Source organism: Gorilla gorilla, chromosome 6 (genome assembly GCF_029281585.2).
Source record: "Gorilla gorilla gorilla isolate KB3781 chromosome 6, NHGRI_mGorGor1-v2.1_pri, whole genome shotgun sequence".
Taxonomy (NCBI): domain Eukaryota; kingdom Metazoa; phylum Chordata; class Mammalia; order Primates; family Hominidae; genus Gorilla; species Gorilla gorilla.
In genome coordinates, this window is record NC_073230.2 from 50304916 (window position 1) to 50317973 (window position 13058).

Here is a 13058-nt window from a genome sequence, read left to right on the forward strand (position 1 = left end):
AAAGTAAATGTCTCTGAGTATGCATCGTGAATTAGCCAATGGGGGAAAAGTACTGCAGAAGGCATCCAATTACCCTTGTATGATGTGATTCTAACTAGTAGAATAACAGCAAGAGTTCTTCAGAACAAGAGGTCCACAAAAAGCAAAGCAGAGAAGACCATAACTGTTTCAAAAATTAGTAAACATTCTTTCGAAAAGTGTCACAAGACCTTGTGAGAAGACAAGTTCCTATTTGTTTGGAATTCTTCATTCTAGAAACATCTTAGGCCTTACAGCATAGATTAATGACTCAAATCATTCTAATAAAGAAGAATATGAAAAGAAAATGAGTTTTAAATCACAGTTTGAAAGATGAACATCTGTAATTCAGCTTTCAATTACCATTTGGTGTGTAATGACATTAAAATAGATGTGCCTAACAGCCAGGAGTTGAGGTCATCTGATTCCCCGGACTATACCTGGGCTTAGCAGTCTTGAGCAACAATTTATCCTGGAACATATGTCCTAATCATTTCTCACCTACTGGACACAGGTGTTTTTTATACTTTATATCCATTGAAATACTCAATGCTAAGGCATGATCTAGTCTTCAACAGTGGATGCTCAGATTACAAAGCAATGTCTTCCTGTCATTCTTTTATCTGTCATGATGTATAAATTATTTAACACCTGGATAGTCATTTAAGAACCTGTTTAATTCATTTAAAAACCCTGTTGCATTTTCACTTGGCTCAAAATAAGGTACCAAGTGTAAAACCACTTCTCACCTACCTGTGCAGACAGATACCTACATCCCTAAATGCACTGGGAAAATTGACTTTCTGCCACATAGCATAAAATCACCAGAGAAATACAACATAAAGCAAATATTTACCCCCACAGGGGAGAATGGAGCTCAGTTTTATAATGGACATCCGCAAAGTCTATGGTTTAAATTAGAGACTAACAAAGGGTTCAAGAGCTCAGAATTAAGTTATTCTGTATAAAATCAATCACAGAGACTGTCATTCTGCTTATTGCTTTGACTCCCTAACACAAATTTAAATGCAGATTTTATGTACAAGTAGAAAGTATCAAGAGATCTGCTCTTTTTCAGGCCTGTATGGACGGGGCAGGGGGTCTGGTGAGGGCATGGAGGGTAAGGGGCAAACGTTTAGGACATTAATGTAATTAGAATAAGGAGTGCATTTTTCCAGGAAAAAAATTAAATCTTTATTTTTAAAAATCCCACAAATCCATAATGAAATCATCATCTGAAAAAAAAAGATGGTAGGGAACAAAACGTGGGGTACATTTAAAAGGCACTAGATTCATTAATACCAGAGCCATTCTGGAGATGCCATGTAAGAAATCTGGAGTTACTCTAAATCTTCTTTTTAGTGGTATCAGAACTGGGGAGAAGGGTCCAAGCAAAGTGTTGCCTTTGCCAGTGTATTTGGATCGAGGTTATGAGGAAGAGCCCTTTTCCTTTGTCAGTGAGTTTCATGTTGGTCCACCACTCCAGCGCTGAGCAGCTCCCCGATGGCCCTGTCATCGTATCTCAGGACCTCCTTCAGGATGTGCGTTGTGTGCTGCCCGAGCAGGGGAGGCGGTCTGGCCTCTGACATCTTGAACTTACTGTATCTCACAGCTGGGCCTGCCAAAGGAGAAGGAAAGCAGGAAGCCTGTTAATGACTAACCCTACGAAATTAATTACCTAAGCAGCCTGGGGTGTTTTCCATGAATGCCAAAAATATCAATGAGTGCCAGTTACACCCTTCCAGATGCATCAACGTTTTAGAAATAAACGTGTTTTCACGTGGCTTTTCTTGACTCAGGTTCATCCAAATGTGCAGTGCTCATCTGACTCGCTCATTGCCATGCAGTGGGGCTGCATGGATGAAGCTAATTTGTGCCGGGCCTGTTTGGAAGCTGGTGTTCCCGTCATGAAGACTCAGAGGTAGGGCACTCAACTGAGTGAACTCTAGGTAGGAAAGAACAGTGACCACAGAAACGTAGTGTCTCTCTGAAGCTGGAAATTTGATCCCAGGTGAAAGCAACCCAGCAGCTGACTACTCAATGTCTACTGTGTAGTTCCAAGGTTTAGTTCAACTGACTGCAGATCACCGAAACCTCAGCTAGACCCTGGTTCAAGGCTTTTGGTGGTAGAAGAAGTTATGTGTGCAGGCTTCACTGTCAGAGAGATTTAGGCTTTGCTCTCCGCTCTTATGCTCTCTAGCAGAGCCATCTTGGATGGATTGCTGAACTTCACACCATAAACTGGGTGTGATAATGTTTACTATACAGACTTCAGGTAAGGATTTAATTGAGATCATAGACAGAAAACACTAAGTAAGCATTCCCTAACCCATGCTAATGCACAAAACTTGTTGGTTACTATGATTACAAAAGCTGCCACAACATCTCTCTTGAAGCTTATAGTGTAAGGGGAAAAGGGGTGCCGGGCACAAAGTTCCTCTAAACAGAGTTGAGCAATGCTTTTAAGAACTGTTGGAAATAGATTTTACTATCCCCATTCTTCCCATGAGGACATGAAAACCCCTAAAACCTAAAGTTTTGCTCAAGGCCACATAGCTAATCATAGGGCCTGGATGAAAATCTGTGTCCACTGGAACTGTCTCACATTAAAGGCCATGAACTTTCCATAACATCAGCGGCCACTTCTGACTTCTCACTCTTCCACGGAGAGGCTGGACACTGGGGAACATGTTGTTTCAACTAATTTTACCTTTGTTATCACATTCAGTAAGTGGTATTTATGTTGGCTGTCCTTTATGTCTCATTTGATTAGGCTCCAGGAGAACAAATGATATAGTAGTCACAAGAAGACTTGATAAAACAGGATATTCCTATCTCAATTTTTTTTTCTGGCTTTCTCTTGATTTGAGGAGCCCATAGGAAGAACAAATAAAACCAAAGCATGAGTGGGTAAAAGAATGCCCATCAGTAAAGCAGCAAACGAGCTTTGAGCTCTTTGGAGAATTCCATTAATAAAAGTACTTTTGCACTTGCCACTGTTGACAGAGAGATGGAGGACTTGGGTCTCCTAACACCGTCAAGCTGCACCTTTGTGTAACACATCTAATCCACTACAGAGGGACAACTTTCAACTGATGCCTAAAGTTTTTCCTTCTCTGAAGCTTAGTGACATTCATCGTTTTCTTCTCACATTTTCTTTTAAATGCCCCAGTGCATGACTACCTTTTCAAGGGTTTGTCCCTTTTCAGTAAGAGAGAAATCAACTATAGCAGACACTGGGAGGCAGGGTCCACAGCTCTCCCAAGAATGCCAATAATGTGATGGTTTAGGCATCTGACCCTTACTCATTGCTCTCTCCAACTCTGTTCCATTTTGATATTAATTAAAAACAGTTTTAATCTAAAACCCGTCTATCAAAAGAAGAACTGCTTGAGGCAATATATGCCTCCTGAAGTCAATGTCATGTGACTTTACTCCACTTGAATTACCTGAAGCAAGACAGTAGTAGTAATAGCTATCATAGTCCAGCTACCATTTCTTTTCTTTTTTTTTTTTTTTGAGATGGAATTTTGCTCTTGTTGCCCAGGCTGGAGTGCAATGGCATGATCTTGGCTCACCACAACCTCCGCCTCCCAGGTTCAAGGAATTCTCCTGCCTCAGCCTCCCCAGTAGCTGGGATTACAGGCATGCACCACCATGCCTGGCTAATTTTGTATTTTTAGTAGAGACGGGGTTTCTCCATGTTGGTCAGGCTGGCCCAGCTACCATTTCTTAAGAACTTGTGATGTGTCAACCACTGCACCAAAGGCTTTATGTATTAATACATCATTGCATACAGTTCTCACAACGGTCCTGTCGGTTGGGTAGACTGTCAGTCATCTTTATTTCCAGATCAGGACATTGAAGGAAATGGAGGTTTAAATGTTAAAGTTAGGATTAAGGTTAGGAAATTAAAATAACTTGCCCAAATTCACACAGCTAGAAAATGATAGAGTTAGATTCCAATTTCATGTCTGTTGGGTTCAATAACTTGGATTAAAAAATAATAATAATTTATTGAGGTAAAACTTAACATAACATAAAATTAACCATTTTAAAGTGATCAAGCAGCTTCTCCTCATTCCTCCCAAATCCAGGCAACCATTAATCTACTTTCTGTCCCTATGGATTTATCTATTCTGGCTACTCCTTATAAATAGCATCATATATAATTTGTGATTTTTTGTGTCTGGCTTCTTTCACTTAACATAATATTTTTGAGATTCATCCATATTGTGCATATCAGTACTAAGAGCCTGGACTTTTAACCTCCACACAGTGATCGAATGAGGGAATTCTTCAGGTCCAGCCAAACGAAAGGGCAGTTCAACTTGTGTTCCTCCCACTGTATGCCATACTTTTCTGGTAGCTTCCAGATCTACACTGAAGACTATGCTACCAGTTTAGAATGAAGAGTATTTAACCTTTTGCGTAAAATATCTTCAAGAATTTAGGTTGGTAAAATGGTATTACCTGGCAACTTTTTCACACTTGCTAGGATGAAGACATAGACTGCAACGGGACAAATAAAGTGATGTCAAGATCTCAGAGAAAGCTAAATTCCCATGAGCCATTTGAAATCTGTTCTTGCAACCCTGTGCAATAATAATAATAGCAGGGACATCCCTCTCTGAATAAGGTTTGCATGAAGAAAACAAAGGGCTCAAAAAACACATTTGTTTCAAAAAGTAGAAAATGTTTGACAGAATTATTTATATCTAAGGTCCAAAGAAAATGACTAATCTGATCTTTCATCTAAAAAATTATGAGCAAGGTAAGTCACATGTTCTTAAATTTTTTGGCAAACTAACATCTATGTTCTCATCTGTTTTTAAATACGTACAAGCTGTGTGAACTTCAGAACTCTTAAGGTCTCAGAGCCTCAGTCTACACATTTCTAAAACGAAGTCAGCAATACCTATTGAAGGGTGGTTTGGGCACTGAGTAATATTATATAGATATCAATCAATATTAGTAATAATCTAAGAAATGTATGTAAAAATAACGATACAATTTTGCTTATAAAATTAGCAAATAATGTGGGAATTTTTGTTTGATTTTAAGAGGTTGGTGGCTGACAGGAGTGTAAATTGGTGCAATCCTTCTGGAGGAAAAATTTGTCAACTAAATATCAAGACTTTTAAGTGTTCGCATACTTGGATGGAGAAATCGCACTTTAAAAATTTTTTCCTATGGACATAATTAGGAATGTTCACAATTTTCATAGGCAAAGATCCATATAGATTTTTTAATCTGCTCAATACTGTTAAGAGCTCTTGACTTCCTATATGGCATTCTAACCTACAGCCCATAAAAATTCTTTGCATGGGATCCCTAACTTTGGTTTAACTTGAATTTTCTGTCTGCTCATTGCTTCCAAGGGTTACCTCTGTTAAGACTAAGTGTTCAGCTTCTCATTATTTCATGTACTGTCCTGCACACCTATCTTCAACCTCTCTCTTCCAGATAAAAAGGTCAAATAGTTATCATGCTGAAAAATATTAGAAAGATTTATCCAAAAGTTGGGCACTGGTTAAATAAATTATAGTGAAATTGTACAGTAATTTCAAGTTATAATTTAACTTTTGGCTTTGAGTATATATATTGCCTTCACACTCTCCTGAAACCCCACTGAAATAAAAGTATAAAAATTAAACAAAAAACCTTCATATGAATGAAAAGAATGGAAGGGATCATCACTAATGAATGGGATATTTCCAACAAATTTACAGGCCACATGGATGAGATCATGTTGATGGATAAAAGAGATAGAGAAAGCTGAAGCCTAAAATATTGTAGGAGAATAAGAGCAAGTGGATGCCAGTTGGTCTGTTTTGCCTCCCAAGAGCCTTTGATCTTAAAGTCAGTGATTATGAGAGACACAGAACAGGGACTAGAAATAGGACTAAGAAGAAGGATTGAATGTCTGAATATAGAACAAGGGTCCAGTTTGGATCTGCAATAACATTTAAACAAGCTTTGTAAAAGTAGAGTACAAGCAGCTAGCATTTAGCTAGCATCAACCATTTCTTTAAAAAGAAGCTCAAGAAAGCTATAAAGGGAAAGTTAAAAATTTTTAATATGGATTTTTGTGCCCCAGTGCAAAGCCCTCCATACTCCAACATTTGAGGGGCCCATAGCCTGTCTATGGCTCTGAATCCATGTCGTAAAGACTGTCAGTGAAACTATCTTGACCCACACTTCCAAGCATTCTCATTCAGAGTAGATCCAGTAAAAGTGGAAAACATCCTCAACAACAGAGAAAAATCAATGCCAGGCATCCAGATCTTTTTTCTATAAAAGATTGATCAACCACGGATGACTAGAAATATGAGAACCAAATAAAAGATGTTAAAAGTGGAAACAATGAAGATAACTCAAAACAGAACAAGAACAGAATGCTATGCAAAAAAAAATGCAATTTAAACAAGATTTAGCACTTACATTTTCCAATATTATTGTTAAAATTAGGAATTTAGAAAATAAAGTAAAAGATGCTCCCAAGGATTTAGGGACAAAAATATAGCTTGTCTAAAAAATGTGAGAAAGAAGCTAAGAGTTCTCATAAAACAGACAAGAACCCTAGGAAAAAAGAGGCAAAAAGAGTAGAAGAGGATAAATTTTTCTTTTCTTTTTTTTTTTTTTTTTGAGGAGAAATTTTTCAACAAAGAATATGAGGAATAGAGAAAAGAGCATTTTTTCAGATTAAAAGAGTCAACTGAGAATCCAACAGTATAGATGAAAAAAAGATTTACATCTTGACATCACATAAAATTTCAGAATGTCAGCATTAAAAATATCTGAGAAACTTCCTGGAAATGGAGGAGGGGTGAACAATTCAAGACCTAAGCACTGGGACAGGAGGGTGGAAACAAGTTTTTTTTTTTTAAAGAATAAAATTAGACTGCACCAAACTCCTCACTAGTGTCTACTAAAAACTACAAGTAGAGCTTGTTTTCAACTTTTTGTTTTTTTTAAGACACAGGGTCTCGTGCTGTCTGCCAGGCTGGAGTGCAAAGGCACTATCATAGCTCACTGCGGCCTCGAGCTCCTGGGCTCACGGGATCTTCCCACTTTAGCTTCAAAAGTAGGTAGGACTTCAGGAGTGTACCACCACAGCAGGCTAATTTTGAAAAAATCTAGAGATGGGGACTGGCTGTGTTGCCCAGGCTGGTCTCAAACTCCTGGCCTCATCCTCCTACCTCAGCCTCCGGAGTAGCTAAGAATACAGGAGCATCCATGTCCACCTTTCAACTTTCTCAAGGGAAATACTGTTAAACCTAGAATGGTATGGCCAGTTAAATGATTAATCAAATATGAAGTTATTTGCAAACTCTCAAAGACTAAGTAAGTGTACTGAAATAAGTTTCTTGAGTATGACTGCAGTAAAATATAGAAGCCAATGGACAAGAAAGAAATAGAGAAAGAGAGAAAGAGAAAGAAAGAAAGAAAGAGAAAAAAAATTTTGATACACAAATAAAAAGATAAAAGCAGAGATGGAGAAGGACAGAGGCCTTCAAAAGGAAAGTCTAAGAAGATAAAAAGCCTTAATTGTGTAACTGCTATAACTGAAAAGTTGGAAAAATATAATAATAAGTTACATCATACAAGAAAAAATAATAGATACTCTATGAAAAAAATGTGCATGGAAAAATCAAGATCCAAATATGAAGCAAATCCAAAAATATGGCAAGATTTTAAGTAATTGATGGAATATATGCAAAGAAAATTCATTTGACCTTGATGCTAAGAACATTCATTTGAGTAGCACATATAACCTTGTGCATTCTCTTCAACAGCTCTTAGCATTAAATTGTCTATTTAGATGCCTGTATCCCCTATGGGGGCAGGAATAATATCAATTGTGTTTGCTAATGGGCCTTCAATGCTTTTCATGGTCGCTATAAAATGAAAATATCAGTGGCAAGCATTCTTTCTTAGATATTCGCTATGACTGTGGACTATGGCTTTTTGTTTCATTATTTCATTGGACTTTTCAATTTATATAAGGTAGAAATTATTATAGCTCTCATTTTACAGATCAGAAAACTGAGGCTCTTTAAAGGGTTAATTTGTCTAAGGTTATCCAACTAAGTGATAGAATCAGTACAAGAGCTTATATCAGGCTGGGTGTGGTGGCTCATGCCTGTAATCCCAGCACTTTAGGAAGCCAAGGGAGGCGGATTGCCTGAGCTCAGGAGTTCGAGACCAGCCTGGGCAACATGGTAAAACCCTGTCTCTACTAAAATACAAAAAATTAGCGGGGTGTGGTGGAGTGCACTGGTAGTTCCAGCTACTCGGGAGGCTGAGGCAGGAGAATTTCTTGAGCCCGGGAGGCGGAGGTTGCAGTGAGCCAAGATTGCGCCACTGCACTCCAGCCTGGGTGACAGAGTGAGACTCTGTCTCAAAAACAAAAAGAGCTTCTGTCTATTAGATTCCATGGCTCATGCTCTGTCAATCAATACAAATTTGTTGAACAAATAATTGCTAACAATAAAAGAAAGTTTAATAAATACTGTGATATTATTACACATAGTAATACATATCATATTAATTAATGTATGTATACACTAATTTATTCTACATATAATTTTGGAGTATCTATCCCGGTGCCAAGATCTGGGCTGTATGATCTACATATATATTAGCAAACAAAACACACACCTGGACCCTACTCTTCTGGAATTCACTTTTTTTCTTTCTTTTTTTTTTTTTTTTTTTTTGAAGTGTTGTGCTGAGTGGTTGTGGGAATAAAGAAAACACAATTTTATTGTCATCATCAAACTCATCAATTAGTAACATTTCTTAGCTCTTGAAACCCTTTGAAAGGCTGATAAAAGCTGTTGGTCCTCCCCTCAAAATAAGCACTTATTAAACCCAATGCTCTGGAATTTACTTTCTGATGTGGGAGGCAGACAATGAACAAACAAAAGCAAATAAATTGCTAAAATTTGCTAAAAATTATAAAATTATTAAAAACCAAGTTGAAAATGGAATAATATTGCAATCACAGTGGGGAGGGGCTGAAGTGGGAGAAAAGGCATTTCTAAATGGGACGTGCAGAGGAGGCCAAGCTGATTAGATGATCCTTAAGCTAAGTCGGAAGCTGAGCTATCAATAGGAACAGTGGGGGAAAGAAGATTCCAGGCAGCATGAACAAGATTGATGTTCAAGGAATTGAAAAAAAAAAATGATCCAGTGTGGCTAGCATGTAATTTAACAGAAGAGAGGTACTAGATAAAGTTGCAGGAAGTGGCAGGGGATAGTATGCACAGGGTATAGACTATAGTAGTGACAGTGGATCTTATTCTAGGTTCAGTGGGAAGCTACTGGAGCTTTAAGAAAAGCAGTGGCAGGACTTACAATAAGGAATACTTTTGTGCTAGGCAGAGAATGTAATGAGTTTGGAGGTTGTTGTGCGTAGATCAGAAGAGATGATGGCAGCCTTGACTGGAATGGTACATTAGAGTTTTAAGAAAAGTGGATGTGTTTTTGAGAGGTATCCTAGTGATAGAATGAGAGGACACACTGATTAATACATGGGCCAAGGTAGTTCAGGAGAAAAAGAAAAGGATCAAAGAAGAATCCTGAGTTTCTGGGTTCATTTACCAGATAGGGAAGATTGAATGGATTGCATGGACAAGTTTGGCAAAAGCCAAGGATTATTTTTTTGGACATGCCAAGTTTGAGATGCCTATGAGATATCCAAAGAGAGATGTCAGTGGGTCTTTAGCTATGCAAGTCTGAAATTAAAGGAAGAGTTTTGGCCAGCATGTGTAAAATCAGAAGTCATTTACCATCTAAATATCCTCATTCTAAAATGACATATTTCCACAGCAATTGTATTTATTCCAACATCTCTGATGCTGAGTTTTAAAAATAAGTTGTTTGTGCGCCTTTTCTCTACTATCTAAGGTCTCTACCAAAATCTATTGCATCAAAAACATTTTATGTCCACAGGGGGCAAATAAAATAAATAAATAATTATCTCTAAAGCTCATAATTTTGGAGATAAGTGCATTTCTTTAAAAGAAAGTCCATATTCTTGTCCTTCAACAGACAAATATCTATGGATTTCATGGGTATAAATTAAGGTACTTTTACTTTTTCTTTAAGCCATGCTTACAGGTTATGCCCATCTCTAAGCAAGGGCTGTGTGTGAACTGCCTGTGGTCCTCTAAGGGATGGCTCTAGAGCGGTGTAGGATAATGACAAAGGCTTTTTGCTTCAACTGCTTCATATGCCCATACCTGGGAGGCTGAACTGATCAACTTCATGGAAGCCAGAATTACAGAGCTGGCAGTAGACAAAATGCAGAGGTAGGTGTGGAAGGATCCTGTCACAGTTTCTAAATTATATATTATAACATCTAAAACTACTATTTAATGAACGCTTACTGCATACCTCACCTGACATGAGATGCTATGTGTTTGTTATCTAATTTGATCCTCACAACAACATTAAACATTTTTTTTTACATTTACAAATGCATTTAATGCCTAAATCACAAAGGAGGAACATGGAGCTCAGAGAGGTTAAGAAATGTGTACAAGGGCACACGACAGATGCAAATATAGATCTGTTGACTTCATAGCTGTTGTTTTTGAGAAGTGATACAACAAGGCGGTTAAGACTGTGGGTTCGAGAGCTGGAGTGTCTAGGTTCACATCCTGGCTCTGCCATTTACTGACTCCATCTCCTTGGGTAATTTACTTACTGAAGCTGTACCTCAGTATCTTTACATGTAAAATGGGCATGACACTGGTATAAAGTGTCATATAAAGCTGTGAGAATTAAAAACCTTGCTTCTTATGAATCCCTGAGAACAGTACCAGGCACACAGTAAATACTCAATGTATGTTATCCTTTCTTCTCTGCTACAGTGATGACCTTAGCAACTTAGATACCTCTCATTGAGCTTTGATCACCTGCTAATTTCAGACCTAGACTTCCCAGAACATTAGCAAGTTAGCTGCATTTTAGATTTGTGAGAGCAGGCTAAAGATAAAAGTTTTAACTTGTAGAAATCTTTAATTGTCAGGGACAAGGTTTTTTAAAGTGAAGGGAAAAGGGAGGAAGGAATCAACCATTTCTTAACCACGTGTTACATAAAAAGCACTTTTCAAATATTTATTTTGCTTATTCTTCATTACAACCCTTTGAGATAGGTATGTTTCCCCTTCCTACAGAGAATAAAAAAGAGGCACGGGAGGTTGGATGATTACCCAAGCCACACTCTTTATAAGTACATACTTAGTGTCTCTAACAGCATCAGGACGTGTACCAGAAATTCATTTTATACCCTTTTACCTTTTAACTAGTTAAGTGGAAGGAACAATGAAAACACAGGACTTCTTTCACTCATTTAACATGCACTTACTACAGACACTATTATATGTGCTTCACTCATTTATTTTGCTCAGTCCTTATGATAACCCCAGATGGCCCTATTATCATCCCCACTTTACAAATGGGGGAGACTGAGAGACAGAAGGGAAGCCACTTGCTCAGGGTCACAGAGCTGGTGAGGAGCAGGGCTATGATTCACACTCAGACAGTCCTGTGACAGAATCCCAGCTCTTTGCCACTGGACCACACTGCTTTCTGGTGAAAGAAACAGAGCAAAGGAAGGAGAGAATGATCTCAGCTTGAAACTGAACTCAGGGGTCCAGAAGTAGAATGTGCAGAGAGCCACTTGAGGCCCCATCTTCTGACCAGTATGTCCTCTCCATCTTTCTAGATCAGAGTCCACTAGATTCCTTGTGCAATAAATACTTGTTATTACCTCCTGTTTCCAAATGAATTTGTCAAATGCCACCTAAACCCTTGTAGGAAGTCCCGGACTCACGGCACTGTCAGTACATGCCAATTTCTCATGCCTCTGAGTCAGGGGATGCTCTGCAATACCTCCCTCCACCCACCCTGAAAGGAATGAAGCCTTCACTATCTCCTCTGTGGAAAGTTACCTGAGTCAAAGCACAAGGAGGGCCTAGTGCCTGGCGCCCCCTGAGAATCCCTCAAGCTAGCTCTGTGGTGTTTTCCATCTGTGTTTTGAGATCCCTCCGTAACACGGCCCCGGTGGTTTTGTCTCACCTCCTTTTAGAAACCTCCCATGATTCTTCTAGGGTGAAAAGGAAATCTAACCAATCTATGCAAACACCCCAAGCTACTCTAGCTATATACAGGTTCAAGCTACATTTCTATAAGCCAAACCAACTTAATAATGTAAACACTTGCAGGAAACAGAGGTAGCCAAAAACATGGGGGAAACCATAATGAATATTCAAGTAATGGGAACATAATATCACATCATCATGAGGGAAGGGACCTAAGCAGTCCCTTTTTCCAGAACTCCATGCACCTTCCATCCTAATGATGCATTTCTACAGCAATGAAACAAACTATTGCTCAACTTCACAGGTCACTGGCAACTGATCAGCACTAAGGGTTAAAGTAATTAACATAGCTGGCCAGTCTGATCACAATGGAAATAAGAATTAATAAAATTTAATAAATGGAAAATACCCTAAATGTGTGGATTTTTTTCATTTGATTTTTTTCTTAATTTCTGACATGGGTATCATCAACTTCTTAAAGTATCAAGAATACTTAAAAGTGAACATCTGTTTTATAATATATGAAATGTTTGTTATAACAAACATTTTTTCTTTGGACTTCTTTGGCTCATTGCTAAGATACATGCTGTAGATACCATTTAATCTTCAAGGCTTAGTAGTGTAGTAAGAAGCCAAACTTCATTTTGCTGAAAATAATGATAGCTCCAGTACTAAGTTATTGCACAATTTCCCTTCCAGTGCTTGAACTCATCATCATAACAATAACAATATTTTTATATGGCACCTCTCAGCCATAGCATCCAATGCACCAAATGGAACCATACACTTAGAACACATTAAACCCATTAGATGTGATATAAAAACAGAGAAAGCTATTTAACTAGCATGGAATGGTGAGATAAGGCCAGAGAATAAATGTGGCTTTGGATATTTTTAACAGAAGAACTCAATCCATGGCACTGC

The 13058-nt window shown here is 38.2% G+C and overlaps 1 protein-coding gene across 5 annotated transcripts in view; it reads right to left on the reverse strand.

The window, feature by feature from the left end:
- Nucleotides 1-1187: 1187 nt before the first annotated feature.
- The window catches only part of SUGCT (succinyl-CoA:glutarate-CoA transferase), a 732345-nt gene continuing 720474 nt past the window's right edge, over nt 1188-13058 (reverse strand). For all 5 annotated transcript variants that reach the window (XM_055347702.2, XM_055347701.2, XM_019030300.4 and 2 more), the window contains one exon: nt 1188-1636. In XM_055347702.2, coding sequence (XP_055203677.1) covers nt 1473-1636 — 164 coding nt within the window. In that variant the 3' untranslated portion in view covers nt 1188-1472. The remainder of the gene's footprint in view (nt 1637-13058) is intronic.